The following is a 16,996-nucleotide window of genomic DNA, read 5'->3' as shown; positions in this document are numbered from 1 at the left end:
GGAATCCGGTCCGCGCCGCGAGTGGCCGCCGCGGAAAGGGAGGCCTCCGCGGCTTCGCCGCCCCCGACCGGCGCGCAGGCCGGGAGCCCCGCTGCGACCCCGCTGGCCGTTAGGCGGCAGCCCCGGCCACCCGCGCCGGAAGCCCAGCCCAGCCCGGCCAGGGGCGCAGCGGGCGGCGCTTGGCGGCGGCGGCGCAGGGGACGGCCGCGCGGGCGAGCGAGCGAGCGGGGCGAGCACCAGCATGGGCGGCGGGGCCCGGTTGCTGCCGCTGCTGCTGCTGCTGCTGCTGCTGCCGCCGCCGCTCCCGCGGGGCTCGGCGGGGCCGGTGCTGAGCGAGGAGGACGCCGAGGTGGGTGCGGGCCGGCGAGGGGCGGGGGGAGCGCCGACTCGGCTGCGGTTGGAGCGGCTCCCCTGCCCGCCGCACCTGCCGCGGACGCGGCCGGCCCCGTGCGCAACTCTCGCTGCCTTGCAGGCCTGGCTGCGCTCCTACGGCTACCTGCCCGCCGCCCGCCGGCAGCCCTCCAGCCTGCGCGCGGCCCGGAGCCTGGCGGCCGCCCTGGCGGAGATGCAGGCCTTCTACGGCATCCCGGTGACCGGCGCGCTGGACCAGGAGACGCGCGCGTGAGTGCCGGTCCCTTCGCGGGGGGGCGGGGAGGGGGGTCCTCGGTCCCGCCTGCCGAGCCGGCCGGCCGGGGCTTCGGCAGCGCGGAAAGGGCCGCCCGAGTCGGCGCCCGACGGGGGGAAACGAGCCGGGGAAGCCGCGCAGCCTCTGCCGGGCTTCGCTCCCTGGCGGGGCGGCTTCTGGGCCGGGTCCTTCCCGCGGAGTCTGCGCAGCCCCCGAGGAGCCCGTGGCCCCCACTGGGAGAGCCCCCCCGGGCACCTGCCGCCCACCGGCCGCGGCAGAAGCGGGGCTCCGAAGAGCAGAGCTGCCCGCCGCCCGCCAGTCAGGCAGCCCCGGGACGAGGCTCGCCCGGCAGCCGGGAGCAGCTCAAGAGCGGCAGCCCGGCCGTTCCCTCCTCCTGCCCGAGAAGGTGGAGGAGCCCGGGCCCCGCCAAAGGGAAGGCTTTGCCGGGTGTGGGGAGCACCTGCTCCACCCTGCGACGAAGCGAAGGCTGCTGAATGGGTGTCGCGCCCCCCCCCCCAGATGCAAGGATCCTTCCCAGAGGCGAGAGCAAATCTCTACTGGCAGCTTGAAGGAAGGTAGCCAGGCAGCTCTTGAACTCCTGCCAGAGGTTCACCTCTTGCCCCACTTGGCTCTGATGAAGCTGGTTGGAAGGGCAGAATGGAGGGGGAGGGTTGCTTTTCTGTCCCAAAGACCTCCACTGCACCATTTGCAAGCTTCCTTCCCGCTCCGCTCCGTTACTCAGCTCTCTCAATCCCCTTCTTTGTTTGAAAAGTACACAGTTGGCAGAAGCTTTAGACTGGTTGCCTCTTCATCCGACATTGAAGCCTGCAGCCCGGCTTCAAAAGGCCCTCGCTAGCCCCTTCAGATGACTTTCCACATGACAATTTGGAAATAAGTCATTCATCCTTTATTCTCACCAGCATTCTCCTTTATCAAATATGAATTTTCAGTAACGCCCTATAGTTTGGTTAATGTCTCCAGTTTTGTTGTAGATTTGTCAAAATACTTTCTGATGTTTTGGACGAATAGTAGTGGTACAGTTGAGGGACATGCTTTTTTCCCCAGAAAAGCTACATTTTACAAGACTGAAAATGTTTTTGAGAAACTGCAGACACAAACTTTTTACGACAGGGAAAAACTGCTGTTGATCTTCCCCAGTTGGACAGTGGGTTACTAGATCTCTACATAAGGGCTATAAAGTATAGTACATATTCTCAGGGCAGTCGTCTAGAAATAGGACAGATGTCTAGTGTTTTCTGAGCTTTTCAAATTATTATAGAAACTGCAACGTCTTCGTCAAAACTCCTAAAGGAGGATATAAGTTAAGATGGTTGCAAGCTCAATTACAGGATTTAAAAATCTTTCTCTCTCTCCTCAGACAGCCAGACTGCACTTGTCCCTCTGTGAGGCAACCAGACGCCTCCAGGCCAAGCGTGAAGCATTGTTCTCTTTCTAGTTGGACTAGAAGACCTCCAAGGTCCCCTAGGATTCTGTGAAAGGAGAAGCCAGACACCTATCATGGGTGCTCTTATTCTGTTGACTTCTCTTGACTGAATAGAACGAGGACACTTCCCTGCGAGTGTGGCTTGTAACCAAGGCAGTGTTCTCGCAAGGAAGGCGTCTCCTAGGGGGAGTGGCCCCTCCAGGACTGTTTGGGCGTACAGAGAATACAAGAATTTGAAGATTCTGCAAAAAGCCCACTCTCTCTCAGCATGTCAGATCGGTTGGGCACAATTTTTTCCTGTTCGGGTTTTTGTATCACCTACATTCCTGGCTCCCAGGAGACGGTGTCAGATGCACCATCTTGTAGACCTATGACTTTTCATGTCAGCAAAATCCATATATTGAATTTTCACTTCTTTCTTTGTTCAGCTTGTTCACAGTTGCTTCACCATAGCCAGTTATATGACTCCCCTTTTTTAAGGGAAGAGATATTGCGACTTTTTCATGAGAGTAGAACTGTTGGAGAGGGGAGGGGTTTTAAGCTCTCTCAGCTCAGGTGCTTAGAGAGCTCTGAGGGTGCAAGCAGACGCCGAGGCCAGCACTTCCTCCATCCGTGTTTGCCACTGGGTCAAGACTGAGCCTTGAAGCCAGAGGGTTTGCTTCCACTCCTGCTCCCCCAGTAGCACCGGAGGAGTTGCTCCTATGGCCCCTGATGCTCTCTCCCATGTTGGTTACACAACCGTTGTTGGGTAATGGATTTGTTTACTGAGGGGGCTCGTATTTCTGTCGAGGGCCTTCTGCCAGCTCGGGAGACAGAAGCGTTTTCTAGGGTTTCTTGAAAGTGACCCTTGGAGGTCCCCCAAGATCCTCTCAGGGGTCCACAGAATCAAAAGTATTTGTCAGCAGCGTTGAAAATAGTGCAGTATTAAAATCCCATCAACAATTGTGAGACATGGTAGTGACAGCAAATATGTCAGTTTTGATTTTTAATATGGTAAATATTGATAAAAATAACTCATATAAACAAAGCTTCTGTGGAGGTCCTTTCTAAATTTTTAAAAGCAGGAAGGGTGCCTGAGAGAAAAAAGGAACTCTTCTAAATGCTCTAGACTGTTCTAAACTAGACAATTACTCAGTCTCAATTTACATCCACATAGTGGCAGATCCTCTTCAGCTAGTAAGGCCTTCAGATTCATTTGTCATACTGGAATCATCCGGGCTTCAGTCTGTAAACTAAGAATCGATCCCAAAGGGCAATACCCCCTTTTCAGGCAAGACCTTGATTTTGCCCCCCTGCTCCCGTGCCCTCCCACCACTCTCCCAGTGAGCCTCAGGAAGAAGAGGCCTCGGTGATAGACTCCCCAGGTCAGGCCAAACTGCAGCAAGCCTGGTCATGAGTTTGGGGAAACGCCAAGTAAGGCTGGGGGAGTGACTCTGAGTTAATTCCCGTAGCCCCCCCCGTTGTCTTTGAGCATGGAAGGGGGGGACTGCAGGAGACGGTGGTCTAGAGGATTAGACTCCTGGCCATGAAGAAGGAATGCAGGAGCAGTTACATAAACATCAGTTTAGTCATGAAAGGGAGGAGCGGATGAGAAAGTCGAGATTGTGTTGTCTCGGTTCACTTGGGTGTCAAGGGGGGAGGTGGACACTCAAGATTCTGTTGTTACAGCCTGAAACAATAGAGTTTCAATAGTCCTTATGGAATCTTCACCTACCTCAAATGCCTGATGGAATGGACTATAATTTCAATTAAATGTAGTATTTAATTTGCCCACCTTGGGATTGTAGCCCTAGGCCCAATTATGCAGTTCTGTTCTAAATCTTAAAAACCTTGCACCCTGAGATTTCTTCCCATAATGGCCACCCTGTCAAGGGCAGGCCCAGAGGAACCAGCGGGTGAGCCTCAGGGTGTTTTTGCCCTGCATTCCTTCGGTTCTCCCGTTATTTTCTAAAAAGGTCAACATGCTGAAAGTCCAGTGAGGAAAACCTTTTGTTTTTGTTGCTTGTCTTCCCTCCCCTGATTGTTGCAACTTGCAGGTGGATGAAGCGTCCCCGGTGTGGAGTCCCTGACAAAATTGGGGCTCAGGTCAAAGCCAACATGAGGCGGAAGCGATACGCACTGACTAGTCGAAGGTGGAGCCAGATGCACCTGACTTTCAGGTATGTATCTCCAGCTGTTGAGGCCTGAAGTGGAGCTACTGGGAGGCAGCCCAGTTGCAGCTCTTTGAACTGCTGAGTGAAAAGAGGTTCACATATGTTGGCTCGATGCCAGGGTCCGATGGCTGCCACACTCCGAAGATTTTGCCAGAGGTGGATGGGAAGGGCTGGAGGCAGGGATGAGGTTTACGGAGAGGAGCCTGTCGCTCCGCTCAGAAGGCCAATTCCCTGTTGGGGTGATTGACTGAAGATTTCCAGGACCAGCGGGGACATTTCTTTGCTTCCAGGAGAACGAAGTAACACCTGTGGAGATTAGGAACCCTACATTAGTCTACAGATTCATTCTTGCATTTTGAATTTGAATTGTCCAAGGTGCACCTGAATTATGTTGTACAGATGCTTGGGATAGCAACGGTGTCTGGAGTCCCTGGAAGAAACATTCTTCCTATAGGTTCTCTTAGGACTCTAAAGGAAATGGCCCACCTCTTCAGATGCCCCCACAGCCTGGTCAGAGAGGTGGCTGCTGTGATGTATTAAAGCTGTACGGGAACTGAGGTTCCGTGGTGGAAAAACCAAGCGACAAAGGTGAGGCCTGTGGGAAAAAGTGGCGGTGACGTGTCCTCGTAGCAAGACGGGCATTTCAAGGCACTCTCTGCTCTCTGCCTTCTCTGGAGCTCAGCACTGTCCTCGGCTGCTCTTCTGCCACAGGACCACCCTTCAACTTTGCTGGAAGCTGCTGTTGACCTCTGCAACTCAGCCTGCTGTTCTCTTGCTCTCCCTTTCGGAAGGCTTGGGGGGGTGGGGTGGGCCTTGCAGACCAGCTACTGAAGCATGGAGAGCTGAGAGACAGGAGGGGAGGGGGAATCCCTGGAGGACTTTCTAACCAGAGGCAGTAAGATTTCTCTGTGTTTCCCACCCCCTCCTGTTCTTTTTTTGGAAGCATCCAGAACTATACAGAGAAACTGGGGTTCTTCCATTCATACAACGCCATTCGCCAGGCTATCCGAGTCTGGGACCGAGCGACCCCACTGGTCTTCCAGGAGATCCCCTACAATGAAATCAGGCAGAAGCGGAGAGCGGAGGCAGACATCATGGTGCTCTTTGCCTCGGGGTTCCATGGGGACAGTTCCCCCTTTGACGGCACCGGGGGCTTCCTGGCACATGCCTATTTCCCAGGTCCTGGAATGGGAGGAGACGCTCACTTTGACTTGGACGAGCCCTGGACGCTGGACAAGAGGGACGTGCTGGGTAAGGAAGCTGTCCTGGCCGGGGAGAGTGAGGAGGCCCAGCAGGACAGAAGGAGCCACCACTAAGGCAACAGGGATAAGGGGTGGGTGGGGGTTGAGCCCCTTCCTAGAAACCAGGTTGCTAGTCAGACAACCCTCTCCCTAATTTCCATGAAGATAAAGTGAGGGAGGGGAGAAGCCCATGCAGACCTGCAGAATTCTGTCCTTCTGGCCTCATAGTAAAATAATCCTGGCCTGGATGCCTTTGCCTTCACTCTGGTCTACCTTGGAAGGACTGACTGGGGGGGGGAGGGGGGGAGAAAGGGGAACAGAGAGCTTGTGTGGGCCTCAGCCCGCAGTACCAAATGGCGCTTTCCAAATGATTTCCACTTATTCAGTCTCAAGAGAACACCTGTCTAGATTCAACTGGTGAAGCATCTTTTTTGCTTGAAAATGTGTCTCTTCCATCTTATACCAGCTGGCACAGCGTCCTTTCCTGAAGCTGCTGGCCCGTGTGTTTCTTAGTGCGGAATCTTTGTTTGCTCCGGATGTTCCTCCTCCGAGTGCAAAGGTCCCCCTTCAGCTTTCCTGCTCTGTAACTGGTGTACTGGAGGCCTTCAGACACCACAGACTTTGTTGTTATCTACAGGAAACAATCTCTTCCTGGTGGCCGTCCATGAGCTCGGCCATTCATTAGGCCTGGAGCACTCTAGCAACCCGAGTGCCATCATGGCTCCCTTCTACCAGTGGATGGACACAGATCGCTTCAGGTTGCCAGAAGATGACCTTCGGGGCATCCAGCAGCTGTATGGTAAGTAGCAACCGAGTGTAGTTCTGGGCGTATCTGTGTGGAGGGTTCAGATTTTAAAAAAGGGGGGGATGCAGGATAAATGGTCAAAGCTGCGTGGCAGGTATTTCAGGATGCTGCCTGCCAGGGTTGCTCCTGATTAGCAGTGATCATCTCCTGATTAGCAGTGACCAAGTAGAGATGATGATTTTTGCAACCATCTTCATGATATTTACCATTCTGTCTCGAGAGCTGCCTGGCGTCTGGCGGAGGCTGAAAAATGTTCTTACCTAGCGAGGAATAAAAATGTGCGCAAGGCAACCACCAAACTCAGAGAGCGCCAAGGACTCCACAATTCAACCCTGATCTACAGAGATTCTCTTCTTTTGGAGGGTGAAAATATTTGCTTTTGGTGCTGGATAAGTGCTCCATCTGAGATTTGGTCTATTTGAGAACAGCCTCAGGGCATCCCATGGCAGCCGCTGGTTTGTTCTTTTGGCAGCCATCCTCTCTGAGCATAATTTGGGTACTTTCCTGCTGGAAGGAGGATGAGTTGGTTGTAAACAAATGTTTATTTCTCCTGGCACTCCTTCCGAGCCTCCAGAACACCCCAAGTAGCAGGACTCAAGTACCCGTTTCAGCCTTGGAAAACAGTTTTTCAAAAACATACACATCCTGTTTTTTTCTGTCACGAGCAATTTCAAAGGAAACTTTGCAAGCTTGGCCTAGGCATTGTGGCCTTTGGAGGGCAAAGTTTGTTGTGTTGCATTTTTTATTAAGCATTTCTAAGAAAAGGAGAAAGGAAGGAAAAAAGAAAACATACTAGATAAACATATGCATATATATTTCATTTACAGTGCATCATAGAAATAGATTAAAAATCTCAATATTTCATTAATTATTAGCACCTTTAAAACGTAAATCATTTTAAAAACTACCAGCCCTTGTTAACCTCCAGGTAATACATCCATAGCCATTCTCAGCATAGTATAAACCATAAAGAGGCCAACATTTAAAGGCAAGCGAGCTCCTGCCCAGAGGCGGCTCCCTCCACCGGGGTGGGTGACTCCTGTGCTGGCCTTTCCTTTCCCCTCAGGGACGCCAGGAGAGCAGCCCACCAAGTCCCTGCCTACTGTGCTACCCCGGAAGCCAGACCAGAAGCCCCCAGACAAGCCAGATCGACCTCCCCAGGCCGGCCCCCCTGACACTCTTCAGCCCAACATCTGCGATGGCAACTTCGATACCGTGACCGTTCTGCGTGGAGAGATGTTTGTCTTCAAGGTGCTTCTTTTTGCTTTGCTTCTCAGGAAGGCTTCGGGGCGGTGACTTCTGTGGCAGCTCTGCCACCTGGGCAGTTTGCCCTGAAATGCAGGTGGCTGGTTCTGGAGGGCTGGTCTGGGCTTCAGGGAGCAGATTGCCCCGCTTGGCACTGGAGAGCCAAGCTCTGAAACGGGCCCTTTCTCAAGAGCACAAACACGCTTGCTTTGGCATCCTACCGTGGGGGCAGGACCTGATATTGCTTGCCTGGTTCCCGGCCCCAAATGACGTCATCTCAGATGCCAGCTGGTCAGGTCTGAGGCCCAGCCTGCTCCGTCCCTTTGTCCCTCACAATCACCAGAAGACATAATCCCCTCCCGTCTCTTCCAGTGGGCATTTGCCCAGCAGTGATGTTGAGGTTCACGTCCATCAATTCTTGACCAATCAAGAAATTGCCCAGCTATTTTTGAAGGCCAATCAAGTCTGTGGCCATCATCACATCTGCTAGTGACGAATTCTCCTGAACTGCTTCAGCTGAAAAATTTGAAATTGCTGTGATAAAGACAGGGTCCCTGGAGGGCCCTTCTTTTACCTGCAGAAAGGCCCCGATCCAGGGCACATCCTTCTTGGCTGAGTGCCGCCTGTCGGGGGACCCCTGCGCCATGTGTCCCTTAGGGGAGTCCCCATAGCTCTGCCTCCCCTTTACATTTTTTCTCCCCTCTGGCAAAAACGTTGGAAAGGGTTTCTGCCAAAATAGGAAAACAAATTCCACCGCTGGAGTTTTGGTGGCCCTTTTGCAGAGTGCAGGTTTTGTGCTTTGCCTTTTGAAGGATTCCAGAGTCTTCAGCCTTTGTCTGCTCACCAGGATGGGGGTGGATGGAGCTGCTTCTTCGGAGGAGGGGCGGCTCTGCTTGGATTGCAGTGAGGGAGGAGGAAAGTGCCCCCCTTGCACGCCATTGGGGGGCTGGTTGTTTGGACTTAACAGGAGGGAGAAAGAAGGAAGGGCTTTGCTGCTTTCAGGGTTACGCTGTCATTTGTTTTTTATTTTAATAATTCTTGCACCTTAATGCCATTTCGAGATCTCTCACTCCTCCGGAGAGCAGCTGCACGACCCTCCTCCTCTCAAGTCAGGGGCTGAGGGGCTGCTTGCTTCCTTTCAGGGCCACTGGTTCTGGAGGGTCAGACACAACCGAGTGCTGGACAACTACCCCATGCCCATCGGGTACTTTTGGAGGGGGCTTCCCGGGAACATCGACGCTGCCTACGAGAGGCAGGACGGGCGGTTTGCCTTCTTCAAAGGTGAGGGGCTGCGCCTGGGAGCAGGACGGGAAAGCAGAGTTTTGGCTGGGCCTGGTCAGAAAAATGGGCAGAAACGTCTTTTCCTGATTCCAGCTTCAAAACCTTTCTGGGCTGCTGCTCAAACAGTCCCTCCATGGCCAGGTAGGGCAAGGGGCCCATCTTGCACGTGGGCACCAGACAGTCTTCGGTGGCACAGGTTGGAGGTGTCTGGCTATCTTTTCAGTCATGACCCTTCCTACTGTCCAGCCCTCCTCCGTGATGAATTATTTTGGAGGAGGCAAAGCTTGCAGGGTCGCACCTGATCAAGGCGGTGGGGGGGATGTCCAGGGGGTGGTGCTTGGGGGCTAGCAGCCAAGGAGAACCTGGGAACTTTCCCCAGGACAGAAGGGCAACTGGAGTGAACCTGAAATCCTCATACAAGGCAGCAGCTTCCCTTGGCTAACTATTGCTGAGGCCTGGTGGATGAACACTTATTCTCAAAATAAAGCACTTATAGGATAGAGCTGATGCTCAAAGGAAGAGACAGCGTAGAAAAAAGGAGAAAGGGAAAGGTAAGCCAACAGTGTCTCTTATCAGCACAAAGGACTCAGGTTTGGGGTGAGGATAGATGAGAGAAACAGAAACTGCAGTTACAGGACGCTCTGCTAGCTTTAAATGTGGTTGGCTGGAGGAACTCGAGATGGTGGGAATAGCGGGGCAAAGTGGCGTCTGGGGGTCGTACTAGAAGAGGGGTGTCAAACTCAATTTCATTGAGGGCCGCATCAGCATTGCGGTTGCCCTCAGGGGGCCGGGTGGGTATGGCCTGGGTGGGTGTGGCCTATTGGGTGGGCGTGGCTAAAATGTGTATGGCCTACTGGGTGGGCGTGGCCAGCTCTACATCGTTCGCATCAAAGGTGCCTATGGAGGCCTGGGCAGGAGTGGGACAGATCTGAGGGTGTCTGGGCCAGGGCCAAGGCAGTGGGGGCCGTTCCCTCACTGTTTCCAGGATGGCTTCGCGGGCCACATGAAACCACTTCACGGGCCGGATCCGGGCCCCGGGCCTTGTGTTTGACATGTCTGTACTAGAAGATCCTTAAGGAAGATCCTTAAGGCTACGGTTTTTATGGCAGCTTAGTGAAAACAAAGCCTTAAATATGTCGTCCTTCTCTCAGAAATTTGATTCCAGTAAACCAGAGAAAAGAAAATGGGATTTTTTTGATGTGAGATGGATTGCCCTATGGCAAAGGCTCTGGGGTTGTAGCTGATGCTGAAGGGAGCAGAAAGGTTGAGGCTGGCTGGGCCTGGGAGGGCTCAGGTCCCCTCTGGGCTCGGCTGCACCCGGGCCCCTTTCCGGAAGCCCCGCTTGAGGCATGGCCTGGGCAGCCCAAAGGGCGTCATCTGGAAGCACCGTCCAGAAGAGAAGCTTTTGGGGGAGAAGCCGTAGCAGCCCTCGGGGGGAGCAGGGGCTGTTCCTCTAGAGGAGAAGGTTGGGGTCTCCCGGAAGCCCCCTGGGGCATCAAAGGGCTGCTGGGGTCCCCCACAAATGCCCCCCCCCAGTGCATAGGTCCTGACAGGTGGAGCCACTGCCCGCTCCTGGGCTGGCCTGATTTCCCTGCCCGTCCTTCCTCCAGGCGGCCAGTACTGGCTCTTCCGAGAGGCCAACCTGGAACCCGGCTACCCGCAGCCCCTGAGCAGCTACGGGCTGGGCCTTCCTCACGACAGAGTGGATGCTGCCGTGTGGTGGGAGCCCACGGGGCACACCTTCTTCTTCCGAGGAGACAGGTGAGTCACGGCTGGCACGGCGGCCCCCTCTTCCTCGGACGGGCTTCCCTTCACGCTGGGCCCTTTCCTCCGCTGCAGGTACTGGCGCTTTAACGAGGACGGGAGCTCCGTGGGCCATGGCTACCCAAGGAAGGTCAGCGTCTGGGCGGGGATTCCGGCCGCCCCCAGGGGTGCTTTCCTCAGCCCCGATGCCGGTGAGTAGAGCAAGCAGGCCCAGGGAATGAATGGCTGCAGATGGGAAGGTCACCTGGGGGCGAACAGCTTGTCCGGAGTGGGAGGCTGGGCAAGGGGGGAACTCCCGAGGGAGAAGGGAGAAATGAAGCATTACCAAAGAATTTGAGGTCATCGATGTAAAATCAGTTTGTGCTTGAAAAAAATGCGTTGTAGGAAACAATCGACCAATTTGCTTACTGGCTGCCCTACATAAATTAGGTGTAGTTTTATTAAAACTACCATCTGTTGGGCTGGTTTCAGCTACCTGGCCTCCTTCAGATGTTTTGGGCTGCAGTTCCAGGGTCTGTGAGTGAATCGTAGTCATGTCCAAGTCCAGTATCCTTAAGCCAGAGAAAAGTAATCCAGTTTAATAGCAGCCGGGTGTCACTTGTTGGCCAGTGGTCCTTCTCCCTTGGCTGGCCCGTGGTGAACGCAGCCACTAAGGCCTTCAGACTGGGTGCTGTGGCTTGCCTCCTGTCTCGCCCTTCTGCTCCTCCTCCTGCTGCCCTTCCTTCTCAAGGGGCAGGGGTGGTGCTGGGGCCACTGGTGGAACGTCCCTTCCAGAAGTCAGGGAGGTGTGGATCTAAGCAGCCATGCTTTGCGAAATGCATACAGTCCAGGGGATTCTTTGTGCAGAGCTGTGCACACCAAAGGTGCCCGGTGGAGATGCCACAGCCTTATAGCTGTAGTGGAGGATGGGGGGCTTGGGGGGGCTTCCTGACACATTGCTCTCCTGATGTCTTCCAGCCTACACATATTTCTGTAAGGGCAGGTTGTACTGGAAGTTCAACAATGAGCGGCTGAAAACGGAGCCCGGCTACCCCAAGTCCATGCTGCGGGACTTCATGGGCTGTCAGGAGGAGGTGGCTGTGGATCCGGACCCCGGCCATCGCTGGCCTGACACGGGGAGGCCCCCCTTCCAGCCCCGGCAGGACAAGGAAGTGGAGGAGGGCACTGCTGCCCCCCGCCCAGGCCTGGAAGAGGAGGAAGAAGAGTCTGTCTTGGAGAAGGAGGGCGGGGGGCCGGTTGAGGAGGGAGGTGGAGACGTGGACATTGTGGTGCACATCAACGATTACCCGCTGACGGTGAGCATCGTCATGGCGGTGCTGCTGCTGCTGCTGCTGCTCTGTGTCCTGGGCCTGGTCTACGTCATTGTGCAGTTGCAGCGGAAGGGCCGGCCCCACATGCTGCTCTACTGCAAGCGGTCCCTGCAGGAGTGGGTCTGAAGCTGGGGGGCCGCTGGGGGGCCGAGCCAGGGAAAAGGCTCCTCTTCTTCTGCGTCCTCCGGGCAAAGTGGGCGTCTGGTGGGAGGACACCCTGGGCTTGCCCAGACTCTGATCCATGGCGGGGAAGGTTCGGGGGCCCAAATGTGAGGCTGCAGCCCAGGGCCGAAGCTGGAAGCTGAGCCACTGTGGCTGGAGGAATTGTCGGCCTGGTCAAGCGAGGAAAAGGGAGGCGGCTCTTGCTGTGAAATCATCCCTCCGTGGGGATCCAGCTGCAGCTTCACTGTTCGGCATCCGTGGATCCGCTTCTGCATGTGTTCCAGAGACATGTTTGGACCTGCTGGCTGGGCCTTGGAGGCTGGGAGAGCCCCCCGTGCCAGTTGCACAGCTATCTTGGCCAGCAGTGGGCATCCTTAGTGGCCAGTTGGCCAAAGGTTGAGAGGCTGACATCCTGAAAACCTTGATCTATTTTTGTACATTCTTTTTTCCAGAGCTTCTTTGGTTACAAAGCTAAACGTGGAGTATTTCTACTGTATAAATATTTCTACTCCTACATGCTTATTTCTGCTTGAACCCCCTGAAGACAAGACTCAGGCTGAACAGCCAAAGTCTGGTTGGGTGACCACTCAGCTCTGCCAGCCCCCCTCCCCCGCCTTTCTGCTCCTTGGCAGGCATCCAGGCCAGGCCCACTGCTGGCTTCATACACCTGACTTGTCCTCTCGGGAGGTGTTGGGTGCAGCTCTCCACCAGGAGGGCCTTTTGGGTTCTCCCAGGCACAGCCTTCCAGCAAGTCAGGAACGGGCTGGTGAGAGAATAATGATCCTTTTCCTGGATCTGTTTCCCATCGATCCATGTTCAGAGACTTGAATGGCCACCAAATCCATTGAAGCAATGAGGCATTGTCCACCTCTCTTTGGGGGAGGGGAGAAGGTCCCTGGGCAGAGGCAGATGGAAGGAACCACCTGCCCAGCACACGGGGGACCCCCAATGTGCTTCCTGCCAAAGATTCCTTGGAGAATGGCTGCCTCCTACAGACCCTCCCTCCCTCCCCTTCCTGGGGGCTACCAGTCGATCTGCTGCGGTTGGTGTTTGGCGCATCAGGGAAGGCTGCGGGGGGGGGGGGGAAGGAAAAGTATTTCCTATGCACCGGCTGTGGCAGCTTGTCTGCTGATTGGGGAGGCTGGAAGAACTGATCCACGTAACACGCATAAACACGCAAACGGTCATTGTTCACAGGCTGTCAATAAAAGTCATTTGTGCTGACGCTTTGACCTGCTTGTTCTTCTTTGTCTGCCGAACCTGGCTGCGTTTCCCAAGAGGAGGCTTTCCTCAGGATGGTGGGCAGACCTGAGCTGGGGACCAGGCCAGCCTTCCCTTTGGGGGTCCTCGGAGGCCTTTGAGCCAGCCTGGTCACAAAGGGGTTGGTGGGGAGAGTTTAGGTCAGCTAGTTGAGGGGGCAGCCTGGCAGTCCCATCATGGTCTACCTGGAAGGTTGGGGCAGGCTACACCACGCCACGCCACTCCTTGTGTTCGATGATGATTTTTTTTTATTTTTTTATTTTAATCCCATTTATATCCCGCCCTTCTTCGAAGACTCAGGGCGGCTTACAATCTAAAGCACAATGTGCTTAGCAATAGCCTTCATTCTATGTATATGCCTGCTTATTAGGGCTTTCGCCCCCCCCAAGCGGCATTGTTACAAAGTCAGCTTATTGCCCCCAACAGTCTGGGTCCTCATTTTACCTACCTCGGAAGGATGGAAGGCTGAGTCAACCTTGAGCCTGGTGGGATGCGAACCTGCACTAATCGCAGGCGGTTGGTGTTACTTAAGGAGGCATTAGCCCACTGCTCCACCAAGGCTTAACAGTTAATGAATTCAATCCCATTTTGTAAAACTAAGCAAATGGCTTCGACTCGTACAGCTGGCCAAGCTGACCAGATGCACAAATGCAGCTCTTAAGGTTTTAATCAACTTGGCAAAGAGGGTGGTGCCCGCGTGGCTCCCAATTTGGATTCCAAAATAGAGACCAGCAGTTTGGGCCCTAACTTGTTCTTGCTCTTTGATCACTTGGAGGTAGCAAGATACTTCTGCAATTTGCACAGGACTGGAAGTCCTCCTGGAGCAATTCTCCTCTGGAAAGGAACTGGAGCCCCCACTGATCACGGCTGTGTCCCTGGAGGAAGGAGGGGAGGCCGCTGGGGGCCCAGCCCAGACCCCTCTCGAGTCCAGTTTTGGTCCAGCAGCAGAAGGATTCTGAGGGAGTGGAAAGAGGGCCGAAAAGAGCAGCCAAGAGAGTTGCAGGAAATCTCTTTAGTGTGAGGGGGGAGAGAGAGGAGAGTGGGCATCTAAAGACAGACTTCAAGGGTCTGAGAGGCACAGAAGAGGGAAAGAACTTCCTCTGCTGCTCCAGGATTGGACTTAAACCCACAAGGAAGCCAATTCTTGCTGTTGGTTGTTTCATTATGAGACAGTATAAGGCAAAAGAATTGCTGATTGTGGAGAGCTCTGCTCCAAAGCCAGCTTGTTCCTCCACTGATATTGCTTTCCATTACCACATTTTTAGATCTCAGTGTGGCTTTTGTTTCTACAAATAGAAAGTTTCTTCCAAAAGGAACTTTTATTAGGAGAAGCTGATAGCAGGCATGATAGACAGAATCTGAGGGTTTCCCACTCAGATCAATAGGTTAAAAGTGCCCCAACCAAGCCCCACCCCATAGTCCATCCAGTCAGCTCCAATGGGCCAAACCCCAGGTGTTAAGTCCCTTGTGGGAAAGAGGAGACAACACCAGGTTGTCTTAGGGTTGCAGCCATGTTTTGTCGGCTCTTCACACCTTCCCTTCGGAACGCGGAGATAAACCATTCCTTTCTCCTCCCCGCTTTGGTAGCTGACGTGAAGGGGAGAGAGAGTTCACAGAGGAAGTATGCAGAAAAACAGCCAAGTGTTACAATGTAGCGATAGAGGAAACCAGGGCAATAACCCGCAATGCTTCCCCCCCCTCCCGTCCAGGAGCATGGCAGAAGCCAGAAGCATAGAGAGGAGAGTTTGAGCTAAAGAAAGAAAAGAGCCCCCTCAGAATAGGGGTTCTGACACATTCTGTGAATGAAATTGGCCAATTTAAATATGGGATCCAGACTCTGTATTTTTGGTCAAACACCCATCTGAAAGTCTGCACAGGTGTCAAGGGCTCTCTAAGTAAGTCTATACCCACACATAACAGTGTCAGATTGGGTTGTATTCTAGCCCCAATGCTTTTTGATTTCTGTGTCAATTATTTACCAGGATTTCTGTATGCTGCAGACACTAATATTCCAAAGATCAATGATAAATTTATTAATATCCTTTTATATGCCAGTGACATAGTTCTAATGGCACATTTCCAATCAATAAGGCTTGAGAAGACTGCTGCAGAAGCTAAATACCTTAAAATTGATGGTATTTTGCAAAAAAAGTGTGAAATATAACTGGCAGATAAATGGGAAGCCTATTGAACCAATGAGTTTTTTACCTATTTAGGAGTGGTTTCACCAGAACTGGCTCGTGGTTAAATCATTTTAAAAGAAGCTTGGCAAGGTCTGAGGTCAACAGTAAAAGATTATACACTACAACTACCTAGGTACCTTGATTCATATATTGAAAGTATTCAGGGTGCTGCCCTATGGGCAAGAATTGTGGGGCCTTAATAATTTAGTTTAGTTTAGTTTATTAATATTTCTATACCGCCCTTCTCCCGAAGGACTCAGGGCGGTGTACAGGGCAAGAGTAAAACATAAAGTTACAAAAATTAAAAAGTTATTAAATACATGCCCATAAAAAACAATAAATACATTAATAAAACCCCCAATAAAATGATAATAAAAACCCCAGCAATCCCACCCTCAGGCCAGGCCGGCTTGTTCGAACAGGTATGTTTTCAGATCGCGGCGAAAGGAGCGAAGATCCGGCGCCGTCCGGAGCTCAACCGGTAACTGGTTCCATAGCTCCGGAGCGCCCACAGAGAAAGATCTCCCCCTGGGGGCCACCAGTCTACATTCTCTGACCGGTGGCACCCTGAGGAGTCCCTCTCTGTGGGAACGCACAGGGCGAAGGGAAGTTGACGCCGGCAGCAGGTGTTCCCTAAATAAAACAATTTATTAGGTGTTCCCTAATAAAGCAATCCCACTTGAACAAGTACAGAAACATTTTAAAGATGTATCCTGAGGATGGATAAGAACACATCTGTCCTTGCCATCAGAGCAGAAAAAAGTATTAATTCCTTACATAGTGGTCCAATAACTAAAATTTTCACATAGTTTAGAGGCAGAGAATCCATTCAATCAACCCTGACAGTCTTCCCAAAATAGCCCTAACAGAACAGATGAGTGTGGCCTGGCCCAACTCCTGGCCCAACCATCTTTCCAAAATTATTTCACCATGGGGCTTTCTACCCAGCATCTGTTCTGAATGGCCTCACAGGCAAGAGAAAATTTTAAACCAAGAGTCTTGGATATCAAACTGACATGGAGTTCTTGGCTAAATTGATCCCTAAATTGGATGGTGAAGAATAAAACTATTTTTTATTCTGGAAAATACTTTTCATTGAATCTGACAATCTTTAAAAAGGGCGTATTCAAAGAGTAAGATTTGAGCTATTGGTGAAATGGCGAAATATGGGTGCTTGCACCATGTCATATTTTGAGAAAACCTGTATATCCAGCCACTGAAAATATCTCTCATATTTTGTTTGACTGTTAATTGTACGCCCCCATAAGTCTTAAATACTTAGTATCCTCTTTGGAAAGAACAGCACAGTGGGATCTGAACCACAGATTGATCATCTTTTCTCCTGGGCTGAACTGTATATATTGGACATAGAACCACTAAGTTTATAACTAAGGCAGTCATGCTACAAACCCAATACACTGAACAAATTGGGGCACACTGCAAAGGGAGATTCATTTATCTGATTATTGTCTCTCTATTAACACACAAGTATTTTATCACTTTAATTCCTCCTTTCTTATTTC

The 16,996-nt window shown here is 52.6% G+C and overlaps 1 protein-coding gene across 1 annotated transcript; it reads left to right on the top strand.

Annotated features, from left to right (window-relative positions):
* Positions 1–162: 162 nt before the first annotated feature.
* Positions 163–13,257, top strand: MMP15 (matrix metallopeptidase 15). The gene is made up of 10 exons (XM_081336257.1): positions 163–349; positions 473–621; positions 4,106–4,228; positions 5,166–5,473; positions 6,101–6,262; positions 7,335–7,519; positions 8,656–8,794; positions 10,405–10,555; positions 10,634–10,749; positions 11,516–13,257. Exons 1-10 carry the CDS (start codon positions 242–244, stop codon positions 11,992–11,994), a joined length of 1,920 nt encoding a protein of 639 aa, XP_081192383.1. The 5' UTR covers positions 163–241; the 3' UTR covers positions 11,995–13,257.
* Positions 13,258–16,996: the final 3,739 nt, after the last annotated feature.

Source organism: Vipera berus (assembly GCF_964194415.1).
Source record: "Vipera berus genome assembly, chromosome: 10".
NCBI classification, from domain to species: Eukaryota; Metazoa; Chordata; class Lepidosauria; order Squamata; family Viperidae; genus Vipera; species Vipera berus.
Note: the sequence above shows the minus strand (reverse complement) of the source record. Positions and strands in the feature narration are given on the sequence as shown.

Bases quoted from the DNA above. Each gene is read 5' to 3' on its own strand.
- MMP15 (XM_081336257.1), top strand. From the start codon at position 242: ATGGGCGGCGGGGCCCGGTTGCTGCCGCTGCTGCTGCTGCTGCTGCTG. The intron at 350-472 runs GTGGGTGCGGGC...GCTGCCTTGCAG, and splicing joins TGAGCGAGGAGGACGCCGAG to GCCTGGCTGCGCTCCTACGG. The intron at 622-4,105 runs GTGAGTGCCGGT...TGCAACTTGCAG, and splicing joins CTGGACCAGGAGACGCGCGC to GTGGATGAAGCGTCCCCGGT.